We start from the raw sequence: 15,178 nt of genomic DNA, 5'->3' as shown, positions 1-15,178 counted from the left end.
TGAATCCATTAACTGTTGTTGTTTTGAGTCATCAAGCGTGAAAAGAGAGCTCAGAAATTACCGATATATCTCGCTCCTGTCATCTCTTTCTATGCCGCGCATCTCCTCTCCCTCGCGCGCACACACACACACACACACACACACACTCACACACACACACAACACACACACACACACACACACACACACACACACACTCACTCACTCAGGGATATGAACATTCATCTCTCACGTTGTCCTCCATTTTCTCCCCCCCCGTCTTCTTTCTCCACAGCAACCCAACATCAAGCAGAAGTTTGTCGCCCTGCTGAAAAGGTTTAAAGTCACTGATGAGGTAGGCGCCACATTCCTCTCCCCTCCTCCTCCTCCTCCTCTTCCTCCTCCTCCTCCTCTTCCTCCCCCCCATGGCCTCTCTCCCCTCCCGATATCTACACATCTGCACTTCTACTTCATGCGCGGGGTTCAGAGGGTGTATTTGCTTCAGAGGTGTTGCTGAAGTCAACACGTATTTCAGTTGAGCTTTGAAAACACAGAGCGGTGTGTGGGAGAGATGTGGCAGAACAACTGAGATTCAGCTGGAAGCTCAAAAAAAAGAAAGAAAAATAAGAAAAAGACAACACTAAACACCATAGATTAAAATAGAACAGAAATGTGTCTTTAATGTGTGTATGTGCTTGTGATTGAGCTCACACTTGTGCATTTGAGTCTCTTTGCATATGCAAATGTATGTGTGTATTTCTCTTGCTGGCTGGTTGTCTTCTGCGTGTCTGTATTTAGACTTAAAAAAAATAAATAAATAAAAGTAGTGTATCTTTCAAGGTCAGAGTTCATTCTTGACCACAGACTGAGCAGCTGACAAAACGACGCCACCCCAGGACTTAGTGTGAGCCAGAGCCCTGCGTTTATGTTAATTAGATAAGTATCTGGTATTGTTACTGTGACGTGTGTGTGTGTGTGTGTTTATATGCACAAAGAACATCATGTTGATCCAGTTTTAGTTTGGTGCATTGAAAGTGTCATAACTGGGCTACAGAATCCAGGTTAAAACATGCGCTGTCTGCTGAACCGCCTGACTTGGCTCTGAAACTAAACAGGTTACTGTGGCATGTAAACATCTCTCTTCTTTTCATTTTTACCGTCTGTGAAATCTCAGACTTGCAAAGCCTTGTGGGTACATTCTCGTGTCAACAGCATGAACTGACAGTCAGCTGTGTTTAGCAGTAAATGCTGGGATCAACACATTTCTCCCCGACATATTTTTGCAACATTTATGTGTGAACAGAACAGATGGGGAACAAAAGCACAAGACACCTTGTGTCCATCGGTCACCTTGTCTTCTCTGCGTGTCTTCCAGGTTGGTTTTGGTCTGGAGCACGTGTCCAGGGAGCAGATCCAGGAGGTGGAGGAGGACCTGGACGAGCTCTACGACAGCCTGGAGATGTACAACCCCAGCGACAGTGGGCCGGAGATGGAGGAGACCGACAGCATCCTCAGCACACCCAAACCTAAGCTAAGGTAACAGCATCGGCAAAGACATGATAATAATAGTATCCGCACACCCACCTTACACCAAACACGCACAAACACACACTTGCTGCCTCACCCACACACACATTTGGTGCTGTGTGTTTCTCGGTTCCAACAAAACCGATTGGACTCACTTTTTCTCCATCGACACCTCAGAGCCCCATCTGCTGGTGAAAACTGCTCATTACAGTAAAACGTTTAAGGCGTCACAGGAGCCAGAATTTGGTTAGTCAACTTTGAATTTGTCAAAATGCAAATATAAACAAAAAAAACCCTCCAATGTCCAAGAATTTTTTTAAAGAAATATCATTTCTTATATATTATATTAATTAAGATTTCTTTAAAGTGTAGGTTTAAGAAGCAAAGTCAGTTTCCTGAAGTGAAATTATAATCAGCTGAGGATTTTAGTTTAAAAAGACGTCTGAAAGCATTTGATTTTATATTTACATTTAAAAACTCTTCGTTACGACCCAGAAAAACTTGTTTTCAGGATGTTTCAAACCATTTTTAAATGCCTTATTTATGTTACTACTCAATCTATTTCTCTCTTCTTTCTATTTCTATTTTTTTTTCTTGATTTCAGTAGCCTCAAAAGCACTTTTACACAAAAGGCACTATTTGAAAGACAGTCTTTACAAGTGGTGAAGGTAGTGGACATGTAATAAATGAAGGAGCTACACTATATAAATTAACATAATGTGACTCATACGTTAATGATAAATGGCTCATTGTCTGTTTTCCTGTCATCAAGGTAAGTATATTTTTGTTTTAGAAATCAAGAACAAAAAGATGATTTAAAAAAACACACACAATTTGAATAATGTCTTCTTATGTCGCTGTGTGTGTTCAGGCCATTCTTCGAGGGGATGTCTCAGTCGAGCTCGCAGACGGAGATCGGCAGTCTGAACAGCAAAGGCAGTTTGGGCCGAGACACTTTCAGTCCAGTGAGTAACTGTGATTCATGAGGAAGCATCAGCAGCTTCACAGACATATGTAGAGACACTAAGTAACTAATTCAGTTTGTTTGGAGGCACATTTTCCTCCCTTAGTTTCTATAATGTTGTTTTTTCTTATGTATTTTAGATTTTATACGATCGAAAACATTTTATGCGACGTGAAATGTTGCTGTAATCATTTCTGATGCTGTCATAATGCGTTCACTTAATTCATTCAGCACTGTCCTGACACAAGTGTTAACAGTAGTAACAACAAGTGTTTCACACTCACAGTTGACATGTGGCAGAATGATAAAACGGTGGCATAAATATCACACAGTAACATGAAATAGTGTCATAATACACCATTGAAAAACAACATGAGACTCCACATCGATGTAGTAAATATCCAGAATATGAAGCTCATGAATATCAGCGCAGCGGGCGGGCCCGTTGCGAATATGAAATTTCGGGAAAGTTTGCGACTAACGTTTCCTTAATGGAGCAGAAATCCAATAGCTCTGTGGCAGTCGCCATCTGCTCAATAAAAAGTGTTGAGCCTCACCGAGCTGAATAGATTTCGCTGGATGCTTCTGCTGCATTCAAACAGCTGCAGTTCTCCCTTTCATGGTAATACTGAAACAGACCTGCAGTGTTGTGACTGCAGTCTGCACGCTTTCTAAAAACATCTTTTTAGAAGAAAAGGCGGCTTTCGCTTTAGTCAGTGGTTTTGAAATACTTCATATGGTCCAGAGAAAACTACTACCTTGTTTTGTTTTAGACTGGTTATAATGTTCTTCCTCAAAGCTGAGCACTGTGGCTGCAGAGTGACTTTTTGTTTTTGAATATGGGCTCTCATTAAGTCTGTAGACTGAGAGGCTCTCCCTTGTTTTCCCAGCAGGGGGAGCAGCCTCCTTTAGAGAAGATGAAACTCTCCCGCAGCCGCAACCTGGAGGAGGCCCTGTCTGAGACAGACACACTGGTACGACTCTTATAATGCATGTCTGAGTTTGTGTGTGTGTGTGTGTGTGTGTGTGTGATAAGAAAAGTGAATTAATGGTGTGTCGGTATCTTTGTTAATATCCATCTGAGGGGGATTCGCTGCCATCTGTGCTGTAAGTGAGACAGATTGAGAGACGGAGAGAGGGGGAAACAAAATGAAGACGTGTCGGAGACGATGGCTTTAGGATTGTCAGTATCTCCTTTCTTTGACACTGACAGTCTGTCTTTGGACTCTGTGTGTGTGTGTGTGTGTGTGTGTGTGTGTGTGTGTGTGTGTGTGTGTGTAGGAGCTAACAGATCAGGAGCTGTTTGCTGAGGTGGGCCCCTGCATCATGGTGTCAGAGGCAGAGAAACCCCGTACACCCATGAAGAGCAGCAAAATCGAACCGCAGACCATGCCGTCACCAAGGTAACAAATAACCCAAATTTAAAAAAAAAAAAAAAAAAAAATCAATAAACTGATAAATGTCATTTATTTATCTATGTTTTTTTTTTATATTTATTGCTAAAAACTTTAATGAACTGATTGGTTGCTGAAGAAAATGTTTTACAGCTTTAAGTGACATTTGAGAAAAGAACCAACACAGTCACTAAAAGGGTGAATTCATACACAATAAAAAGGCCCTTCTCACTTTAGTACATTGAGGGGTTTTACTGATACAACCTTTCGTCCTCTGGTTTGACCACAAGCTTATATTGGCTACTGTTACCGTAGCAGCCATTTCTGAGTCAGTTTGCTGACTTTATTACTTAGGTCTCATTTCCCTCGCCCTCAGGCGCATCACCCAGTGATAGCATCTTAAAGGCAGCTGACTCTAAAGGATCTTGAGAATGAATGGAAATTCAATCTGACATTTCCTGTAGTCGCCATTTGTTGGCACTGGACGTTCAACAAGAATTATGATCTCACTTTATGCTGAAACCACCCACACGTCAGAAGCACTATACCAAATGAATCACACCTGTGGGTGCAAGGTCGTCGTGAGTGACGCACACACATTCGCCTTTTTTCTGCTGACTGGGAAGGAGAAACCACAAAGCCCACCTTCACCACCAAGTGACAGTAAATGTTTAAAGGTTTGCTTTCATTCATAAAACTCCAAACATTTGTTGTTGGTGCTGACAGGTGGAACAGTGAACTTGCTCTTGCCCAAGTCATGGCAGAAGTTGAAACATGTTGTGAGCTCAGTTCTGTAAACTTAAATCTCTTTTTAACCATAATGTCCCGTTTCTTTCCCCAGGCTGGACGGAGGCCACACGCCCCGACAGAAGCGCATCAGCACTCCCATGAAGGAGAGACAGTTGTCCAAACCTCTGAGTGAACGCACCAACAGCTCGGACTCAGAGAGATCCCCGGAGCTGGGCCACAGTACGCCGGTACGCCACTGACAGACGACAACTCTTTGTCAAAATTAACATTTTAATAAAGACATTTTCCCTCCTTCCAGGATCTTATCATAAGCCGTAGCACCGTTTTAATCCAGCACACAAAAATAGATCGGCATTTTGCAGTATTCCCACAGAGGGATTTACACTTTAAAAGGAATGCTGCTTTTGTTCTGTGTCCATTTCTAGCTGCTCCCTTCTTGTCTTTTCCCCAAGTAAAGAACACACATGCATCCTGATAATGTCTGACACGCCTGGAGCTAAGGAATGAATTATGCATGTGCCGATGAGTCATCTGGAGAGTAAATGCATCGCTGCAGGAGGGGTTTATGTACTCTGTATATGTGTGTTTGTGTGTGTGTGTAGGTCCTGAGGAAGGTGGTGTACGACCAGCTGAATCAGATCTTGTTGTCGGACTCTGCGCTCCCAGAGAGTCTAATCCTAGTCAATGGAACAGACTGGCAGGGGCAGGTATGTGTGTGTGCGTGTAAAGCCTGTCCATGTTTAAGAATAACCTTATTTTGCTGGTTGTTTTTTCATCATCCATAATACTGTGTGTGTGTGTGTGTGTGTGTGTGTGTGTGTGTGTGTGTGTGTGTGTTTGTGTGTTGCAGTATGTTGCAGAGCAGCTCCAGGTCCAGAGACACCCGGTGGTCTGCACGTGTTCGGCGGCTGAAATCCAGGCGGTGCTGTCTGCTGTGCTCACCCGCATCCAGAAATTGTGAGTTTTTATAAGCTAACATTTGCGTACACACACACACACACACACACACACTCTGAGTTAGAGCTTCCCTCGGTTTGCAGGATGACTCATCTTCTTCGTCTTTTGCCCTGCTCTGAGCCTTATCTTTCTGTTTTCTGTCCTTCGTTTGACCCGTCTCTCTTCTCTGCCATCCTCTGCATCTTTTCCTCTCCTCCTTTTTGCTCTTATGACTCCATATCTGTAGCTTTACTTCTGTTTATTCAAAACAACACTTAACACCTCCCTCATATCTGTTTTATTGACCTGACATTTGCCAAAACATTTACAATAAAAGCAGTGACACAAACCGGTTAATACTGTAAGAGAAAAAAGAGAATGAGAATCATTTCACAGTTTATCTGGTGCCGCTCCAGTCTGACTGTACAAATATATTTATGTCAGAACTATTGAGTATTTCTTTTCATCACTGGTCAGGATCATAAACCCTGGAATAGCTGTCTAAAAACTTTGCTTATATTTAATTTATAATTTTATTGCTAAAACAATTAGCTAATAATAAATACATTAGTCAACTGCCAGAAAATGATTCACCAAATATCTTAATATTATATAATTAAATGATACATTTTTTCATTCACTATTCAACACTCACTATTTTCAGCTTCCTAAATGTAAGGATTTGCTTCTTTTGACTGTTTGAGTGTGTTTGGGGTCTTGATTGTAGGTTCAAGAAAAACATCACCTTGACCTTTGGGAGACAAATTTCACGATTTTCTAACTTTTTTTTTTTTTTTTTTTTAAGACTAAACAGTTGGTTCAGATTTTTTTCACCTGCCAGCTGGATTTCTCTCCTCAGGCCGGGTGGCTGCGTGATTTGTTTTCTTGCCTCCACTGTTTACTGAAATCTTTCATCAGGTGGTTTTTCAAAAGCTTTGATGGATGAGACGGTGTGAAGAAGTTCCAGTGGACCCACCTCCACGCAGCAATGATAATATCGCTCTCTCTCTCTCTCTCTCTCTCTTTCTCTCTCTCTCTCTCGCTGTGTCCCTGCAGCTGTAACTGTAACTCGTCCATGCCCAGAGCGGTGAAGGTGGCGGCGGTTGGCGGTCAGAGTTACCTCGGAGCCATCCTGCAGTTCTTCGTCACTCAGCTCGCCAACAAAACGTCTGACTGGCTCAACCACATGCGCTTCCTCGTGGTGCCTCTGGGTAAGAGAGTCAGCTGGTGTTTCCATGGTGACTGATAAGCTCTTGCACAGTAACGCTGCGGCGTGGTTGTATTTTGTGTGCGTACTGACTGGTCTCCATCATCTTCCTCATCAGGCTCCCATCCGGTTGCCAAGCACCTCGGCGCCCTTGACAACCGCTACAGCTCCTCTTTCCTGGACGGGTCGTGGAGAGACGTGTTCAGCCGCTCCGAGCCGCCGCCAACAGGTACCACCCGTCACACAGACACACTCATCACTCAGCACACACACACACACACACACACAGACATTTGCCCTTGTCCGTGAGTGAATTTCCTTGTCCTCTGTTATCTCCAGACCAGCTGGATGTCGCGGGAAGAATCACCCAGTACATCAGCGGTGCCACTGTCACACATCAGCTGCCCATCGCCGAGGCCATGCTCACCTGCAAACACAGGACGTGAGTACAGATGCTAACAAACACCAGCCAGACTGTCTCATATAGGAGCGCTCAAAACAAAAAAACACAGCATTTATTTATTTAGTTGAATATGTTTTCTTTAATATTCTCTCTCTCTCTCTGTCTGTCCAGGCGAGACGAAGACTCTTACCAGAAATTCATTCCTTTTATTGGGGTAAGATTTTGGTTTAAGCTGCCAAGAGATTGAGATTGATGCTGAGCATTTCCTTTTTTTTTTGCTGACCTCTGTTCCTGTTTTCCAGGTAGTGAAGGTTGGTCTCATTGAGTCTGGTCCTTCTCCAACAGGTGATTATTTCGAAACACACCGAGCACCAAATTGAAAGATTAAATTGCTTGGATTTATAGCAGTTGGTAACGTGCTAATGTTACTCCTGTTTTAATGATTAAGGAGATACAGAGGAGGGCGTGGCTGTGAGTTTGGCCGTCCCCTCCACGTCTCCTCCGTCCCACGGCTCCCCCACAGGGATGATTAAAGAGGCGGCCACTCCCCCCTCCTCCCCTTCTATGGGCAGCGTCCTGACAGTACAAGGGTAAGACTGACCTGGACTGTTTATTTTTTCTCCTCTCTTTCTCTTTCCTCTCAGTTTTTTCTTTTGCCTTCTCATTGCATCCAACTGCTTCCTTTTTCTTTATCATTTCCTTCGTTGTAATCCCATTTCCCATCATCCGTCTTCACCCACTGCAGCAGTAAAAAAACAAAAGGAGTTAATTACTACCCTCAAATCTTAAAAGTACCACCACTGCAGCAAATGTAGAAGTTTTAGCAGTGAAATGTTTGTAAGTATAGAATTAAAATTAATTAATTATCATCTATCTCTGAATATAAAATCATTAATTTGTTGATGTTGTCAGTGTTACTGTTTCAAGTAAAACTATAGCTGATGCATCATATTGTAAAAATGTGCCTTGCATAGTAACTTGTAGCTGCAGCTTAGCTGGAAATACTTTACAGGGGTGAGTTATCGTTACCTGAGACTCTGCTAATAATGTCTGAGATCTGAAGTAAATATACATGAACTGTCTACATCCACTCTTTTCACCATATCTGTATTTTGATCTTCATCGTCTCTTAAGTTTTATCTTCAGCTTCCTGGAATTAACGGTGCATAAGTGTTAACATTGTCTGTTGTGGCAACATGTTTTCTTTACTGTCAACATACAGTGTCAAAATGTTGCTGTTACTCTCAGCACTGAGCTGTGGCAGAGGTGTTAATGCCTTTAAATCACCCATCTGTGTTTGTTGTTTTATTAGCAAACAGATTTTTATATATTTTGCTCCTGACTCCAGTTTTTTTTTTTTAGCTTGAGCTCAGTTTGACCGGGATCCAGGAAGTGAGAGACTCTGATACATGAGTCTTGTTTTCATCTGTTTGGCTCTGTTTTTTCAACTAGTTTTGAATTTAAATGAATTGTGGAGGGTATTCAGCCGCTTCTCTGCTGACTCCTTATGTTTGTTCTTACTCTGACTGCAGAAAATGTCTCTCTAACCGCTGCTGAAAAGGGCAGCTGAGGTTTGTTGGTGTGCTGGGAAAGTTTTTTTTTATAAATATATATCCACTTTTCTGTCCACAGGAGTCCCAGCATGTCACACGGCGTGGATGCCATCGGCCTTCAGGTGGATTACTGGCTGGCCTCGCTCGCTGAGAAGCGGCGGGAAGGCGAGCGACGTGACACGGGCTGCAAGAACACACTGAAGAGCGCCTTCCGCTCGCTTCAGGTCAGCAGGCTACCAGGCGGGGGCAGCAGTGATCCACAGGCCCAAGTCAGCACCATGGCCATGACTGTGGTCACCAAGGAGAAGAACAAGAAAGGTGAGATGAAGATGAGATGATCAGACAGGAGCTGTTACAGCTGTTGTTCACTGCATAATGACACTATTAAAGGGCCCTGATTAAGATTTTGTAAAGACTGGGGATCTTTCAGGGTCACTATTTGCAACAGTAGATTCCTTTGAGATTATTTCCCATCATGCACCTGGTGGCAAATTTACAGGAAAAAAATGAGTGTGTGGGCTTTGTATTTATGACTTCCCTGTGTTTATTTTGAAATATTTTTTTTCCGATTGTAGCACAAGTGGAAAGTTTGCCGACAGTAGCTAACATTAGCTGCCACAAGCTACTGGTCAAATCATACCAAGTAAGACTGTATCAGCCAAACCCCTCAGTGTATTGAACTGAACTGTAGTGGGTTTTGCTGCTTATGAATTTAGCCTTTCATTTGTTCGAGAGAGAATCTTTTTTTTTAGCACAGTTCCCAGTTCCAAGCTTCTTCTCTCTGACAAACATGCTCATATTTATTCAACAGTGGTCTTTCTCTGATACAGTGAAATATTCAAGAACTGGAGGTAATTTAATCAGAACAAGATGTTCTGTATCAAAATTCAGTTGCATCAGGAGATGGGTGCCAAGATCGAACCCTACAGTTAGCTGTGCTCCACAGACACACTAACAGTCCTCTTGACATTCATCTCTTTCTCCCTTCAGTCCCCACCATCTTCTTGGGAAAGAAGCCCAAGGAAAAGGATGTAGACTCCAAGAGCCAAGTCATTGAAGGCATCAGCCGACTCATCTGCTCTGCAAAGCAGCAGCAGACCATCCTGAAAGGTAACCTGAACACATGTTTGATGTAGCACCTTCACGTATCTCTAAGGATTGTTTCTATTTTTGGTTTTAGCTTTATTTCCTTTAAAGTCACCTGACTTTTGGCGTCTCTTCCCTTTCCCTCCAGTGTCCATAGATGGCGTGGAGTGGAACGACGTGAAGTTCTTCCAGCTGGCCGCCCAGTGGCCCACCCACGTCAAATACCTACCTGTCGGACTTTTTGGCTACAGCAAGCCCCCGTCCTAGGGGTCAGCGCCCCTTGACTCCTCTGACCCAGAATTGACCTTTGACTCTCCTCGATCCTGTCACACCTTCACACACACAGACCCTGCCTCTCAGCAGCTGTCGAGCTGAGAGAAGACGTCGAGTGGCCGGACAGTTTTTCTTTCTTTAATTTCATGTTCGCTACAGTTGTCTTATTTCTCTTTGGGGAGGGATAGGAGGAAGAGGAGGAGGAGGAGGGTGGTGTTGGGGTGCAGCGCTGTTACTAGTCACTTTAATGCCCCTTTCAGTGCGTGCGTGTGTGTCGAGTGTGCGTGCGTGTGTGTCGAGTGTGCATGCACACGTGAATGTACAGTATGTGTGTGTGTGTTTACAAGGGGCTTACAGCACAAGTTTATTAGCTAACTGCCATTTACGTTTCCGTTCTATGGAATGCAATAGCATGCAACTACTTACCGATTTCAAGCCCTTAAAATCTGACCCTCAACTTTTGACCCCCGACCTTTGGCGAAACCCTTGAAGCTCACCTCAATGACCTGATCCACACGTGCATGCATCAAACTAACAGATACACCACTCATGTGCCGGAAAACATCAACTCAAAATAAAAAGTAACGCAACAGGGCTTCAGTGTTTGCATGAGCCAATGAAAACACAAAGAAAACATCTCATCTGCTCACAAAATGCAGTCAATAAAAGGCTGGATTGTGATGAATTTCATCTTCCAGCTGTTCTACATCAACAGTACAGATGCCCTTCAAAACAGGCCCAGGCTTTTTTTTTTATTATTATTATTTCTTTTTTATTTCAAGGGCTTCCATGTAACATTTAAAAAAAAGATTCTGTGCCAGAATAAGTCATTTGGACGTCTAATGCCAAACATTTCAAAAAAGATGAAAAAAAAAAGAAAAAACAAAATATATAAAGGGGGAAGTGTCTTTTTTTTTTTTTAATTGTGTTCTGGTGATAAATAGTCAAACCTTCCCTTTAATGCTGTTGTGTGATGCATAGTGTGCGTTTTTGTGAAGAGTTCCAGGGTTTCAGGGCAGTGGCTACTGTAATGTGCAGTTTCCTTTATCTTCTTATTTGCTATGCACTTATGAGTACACATGGACCATCTGGGCGTTTGCAGCTGGTAAAAAATAAATTAACTCTCTTAACAGCAGACCCAACCAAATATGCAACAGGAAACAAAATGCATATTTAAAAACAGACTAAAACACAGCAGCGTTGATGGGAATATGATCATTTTTTTCTTTTTTTGCTTTTTCCAGGATAAGCCCAGCTCTTTCATGAGTATTTATGACACAGGAATGGGAGTTAGTCACCCGCAATAAAGCACAATGTTGTCGCCAGTTGTCCCCAAAACATCCTCTCTTTATTGGCAACGGACTGGCAGCTTTCTCTTCAGTGAAAACAGCGGACCTGGGCAAAATGTACATCCTTTGAGCATCCCCCCCTTTCTTCTTAATAACCTTCATTTTATCAGGAAAAAAAAAGAAAAAAGAAGTGTTTGGGTTTCAGTTATTTTGGCACAGGTCTGCTACATGCTTTCTCTAGGATGTCGTGAGGTGATTAGTGAGTGTACAGTAACTGGTAACAAGTGTGTGTATGTGGTGAAATAAACGTAATGTGGTGAGAAAAATTTAAAAAATCACTAAATAGGAGGAATACTTTTTCCACCATGTGACAGAGGACATGAAATTGGTTTGTGTGTGTGTGTGTGTGTGTGTGTGTTGGCACTGTGTGTTGATGATGTGGTGATTATCAGATCAGGGCTGCAAAAGCTGCAGTTGTGGTCTTGTTTACTTTGTGGCCTGGCACAAGGCGAATGCAGATTTTTCCACCACTAAACAACAACTATAAAATAAAAAAAAAGAAGACGAAGAAATTCAGTTTTATTTAAATTATTTCATTGAAATTCAACTATGGTACAAATTCAAGGACGTATCTGGATTAGTGGTTTATAATAATTGTTTTAAAAAAAAAAAGCAATTTTTTAAAAGCAAAGCTGTGTGGCTCTGCCTCGTGTCACCTGCATCGTAACACTCTCCATCTCCAGTGAAGTATTAACAAAATATTTCTTTCTTTTTAATAGTGTTAATGCCAATGTCTTGATTTAAATGCTGTTTTTGTTTGTTTGATAATAGATTAGAAAGTACAGTGTTACAGTCAGTGATGTCAGCAGCATGTCTCAAACTCAGCCTTTTTTTTGTTTGTTTGTTTGTTTGCACCTGTTACACAAGGTTTCTCGCTGAAGGGTCTCAGAGCTCACCTGTTTGTTGGCTCTCTGTTCGGTTAACAGCTCATCTGTCACCACTGAACAAACACTCAGTCTGGTGTTGATTGATTTGAACTACTTACAAATATTTGAATGTATTGAGTTTCGTTTACACATGCTGTCCTGCATCTTTGTGAACGACTGATTTGAAGGCAACAGTAAAGATATGCGTCACTAAAATATAATAATTTAATGTTAATTGGCCTAATTTCAGATTTTAGAAATGATTTGCTCCACCACTCCAGTGCCGCCATTTGAAAGTCTGCATGAACTGTTGACAGACGGCGAGTTTGGACACTTTTCTCTAACTTTTCTATGTAAACAACAACAAGATATTAAACAGCCAGTGGGCTTCTTGAACGCAGCCCTCTTGAAACCTTCAATTTTCTTTCACTGGAGTTGCTGAAGAGCAGTAAAGGGCTTGAGAGACAGACTGACTGCTAGCCTCCAAAAAGAGGCTGGGTTTGAAATACTCCTGAATATCAGTGAGCGTTGAAGTACTGTAATTTGAAGTAGAGGTTACTTGATCCAAACTGAGATTTTTGGTTTTCTGGTACCACTTAAATAACCCCAAAATGCTTTATAATTTGCCACTAATGACTTTATTAATGTTGATTAATAGGTTTTGAGCTGCTATAATGCATGAATGGAAAGAACTTTTGTGTTGCCAGGTTTTGAGACCAAATTTCCATAAAGTATCCCTTTGGTTAGTGTATTATATATCTTCATCTCCTTTTTAACGCTACACTAATCAATATTTTTATATTAACAATGGGTCAAATGACTATGTCTAAGGTGAAAGTGGTGACTCGTAGTGACAAACTCAGAGAATTAACACCCAAGTCCGTAGTTCCCTTTCAGTGCTACACAGCGATTTTAGCCTCTTTTAGCTCATTGTTTTGGTTTTTGAGCACACAGCGTTACTGGCTCCCATCAGCCTCATTTCCAGCCACAGCAGAGCAGGCAGCTGCAAAAATCTCTGTTAACCCCACCGTACACTACCCGCTCAGCACCAAACTACAGACAGACAAAGTTAGCAACTAGTTGGTGAACACCGTGGAGCATTTAACAGCTAAAGAGACAGATGTTTCCCTCTGGAGTTGGTAGAGACCAAAAACAGAGTGAATGTTGGACTAAAATTCATCAAGGGGCCAGAAACATCACTCTATGCTAATGCCACTCAGTGTCTCACATAAACTTTAATAAGTCATAGTGGCAACTCATTACATTTTTAAGTATGCTTTATTGTGAAAGGGTACCACATTTTAAAATTTGACAAATGGATTTCAAAAATGTTTTTTCTTTTTACTTATACCTTGAACATGGAGGGGCTATGATCTTACATCTACAATTAGAATCGACCTCTACTAACTCAAAATGCTCTTTGCCTTGTAGTGTCATCATTATTGCAATGATGTAAATCTAAACTTTTCCTAAATTGTAATAGTTTAATAAGTAATAGTTTATTGATGCCTCTTTTGCTTTCACTCGCTCACTGATTCAACTGAAATTGAAATATGAAATGAAAAGAAAGAGAGGTGTTAAAGACGAAATCACTGCCAAACCTAAAATTTGAGAAAAAAAAAAAAAGATAGATTATATTCAGATAGATTTGTGGTGTTTATGGGGTGCTGATAACTTATAACACATTAACAACAAAGTGATCCTTGTTCTTGAGTCATCATTTCAATGTTTGGAGGAACTGAATGCTTTTCCATCGCAGCCACGTTCTGCAGTTTTTCTCGTCACCTTTAGAACAATCTTCCCTTCATTCTTGCCGTTCACGTTTTCAAGTCTCTTCGGAAAAACGCTGGTTGTTCTGTATGTAAGTCTTGAACTTGTTCCTGTGTGTTTTTTCCTGTACCTCTGTACCTGTGTCGACCTGTGTTTGTGAAGCTGTAACGATGGTTCCTCTGTCCTTGATTAGTCGTGGCTAGAGATTAGGAGCTGTTCGGTCCATCGATATTTGTCAGTGATCAGCAGTGTCTTTTCTCTCCACCGTCCTCAGAAATATGTCCCTCTGATGATGAGAGAGTCTTCTTCACCAGGCTTCCACAAGCTTAACTTTCTGAAAAGATATTGTTCCCATTCCCTCACAGCTTGTAAATTTGCCGTCTGTCCTCATGGGAACGGGATTTGCCTATGAAAGCAGGAGACCTCTGCCTGACGAGGTTCTGCCCGCAGCAGAGTGTCCCTAAGCTTGTGGACTTGTGGAGAGTATTTTGCACATGCCATTGTTTCTTCAGCAGCAGTCTTCAGCTTTTTTGCCTTTTGCCTATAACAATAACTATATTACACAAACTATAATGCTTGTACATATCAGATAGTACTTGTTATATTGTATTCTAGTTCTTTTTTTTGTTTGTTTTTCTTAATTTCACATGTTTTGTAGTTCTGCTTTTTCATGATTACATTTGTCAATCAAACAGATGTGGGATGAAAAGTGGAAGTGTTCATTGTTTCATTTGTTTTTTAAAATAAAAATATTCCTGATTTGTAGCTTTGTCTCTTGTTTTTAATAATGATATATATGTTTTGTGTGCGTTTGTAGCTTGTAATAGCTTTTTTATACTTACTTAAAATGGTGGTACACTTGCAATATATAATTCTAATTTAACGGTTAGTGTTTTCTAAGTAAAGATCAAACAAATCTCAGTAATGAAACTAATGGGGCTGCAAGGAGAGTTAGAAGATTACAGAACTTGCATTAAAAGTTCACAGTCCACAGATATTCCTACAGAGCTTTGACTTATCCTGCAGGACAAAAGAATACATTGATACTACACCATATATAGAGATATTTTCTTGATTAAAATTGGTCATATTAAAGTATGCAGGTTAATATTGCATTTTAG

General features: G+C 41.4%; 1 protein-coding gene across 2 annotated transcripts in view; it reads left to right on the top strand.

Moving 5' to 3' along the window:
* LOC130164115 (phosphofurin acidic cluster sorting protein 1) overlaps window positions 1-14,822 on the top strand; it is a 58,519-nt gene extending 43,697 nt beyond the window's left edge. The window contains exons 8-24 of one of the 2 annotated variants that reach the window (XM_056368573.1): window positions 275-334; window positions 1,355-1,515; window positions 2,378-2,471; window positions 3,364-3,444; window positions 3,752-3,873; window positions 4,706-4,841; window positions 5,217-5,321; window positions 5,465-5,571; window positions 6,607-6,761; window positions 6,876-6,986; window positions 7,097-7,199; window positions 7,332-7,374; window positions 7,463-7,505; window positions 7,609-7,750; window positions 8,793-9,031; window positions 9,704-9,823; window positions 9,948-14,822. In XM_056368573.1, coding sequence (XP_056224548.1) covers window positions 275-334; window positions 1,355-1,515; window positions 2,378-2,471; window positions 3,364-3,444; window positions 3,752-3,873; window positions 4,706-4,841; window positions 5,217-5,321; window positions 5,465-5,571; window positions 6,607-6,761; window positions 6,876-6,986; window positions 7,097-7,199; window positions 7,332-7,374; window positions 7,463-7,505; window positions 7,609-7,750; window positions 8,793-9,031; window positions 9,704-9,823; window positions 9,948-10,066 — 1,941 coding nt within the window. In that variant the 3' untranslated portion in view covers window positions 10,067-14,822. Of the gene's footprint in view, window positions 1-274; window positions 335-1,354; window positions 1,516-2,377; window positions 2,472-3,360; window positions 3,445-3,751; window positions 3,874-4,705; window positions 4,842-5,216; window positions 5,322-5,464; window positions 5,572-6,606; window positions 6,762-6,875; window positions 6,987-7,096; window positions 7,200-7,331; window positions 7,375-7,462; window positions 7,506-7,608; window positions 7,751-8,792; window positions 9,032-9,703; window positions 9,824-9,947 lie in introns of both variants that reach the window. The other variant, XM_056368572.1, reaches the window with a different exon arrangement.
* Window positions 14,823-15,178: the final 356 nt, after the last annotated feature.

This window comes from Seriola aureovittata, chromosome 23 (genome assembly GCF_021018895.1).
Source record: "Seriola aureovittata isolate HTS-2021-v1 ecotype China chromosome 23, ASM2101889v1, whole genome shotgun sequence".
Taxonomy (NCBI): Eukaryota; Metazoa; Chordata; class Actinopteri; order Carangiformes; family Carangidae; genus Seriola; species Seriola aureovittata.
This window is presented reverse-complemented; position numbering and strand designations above follow the sequence as displayed.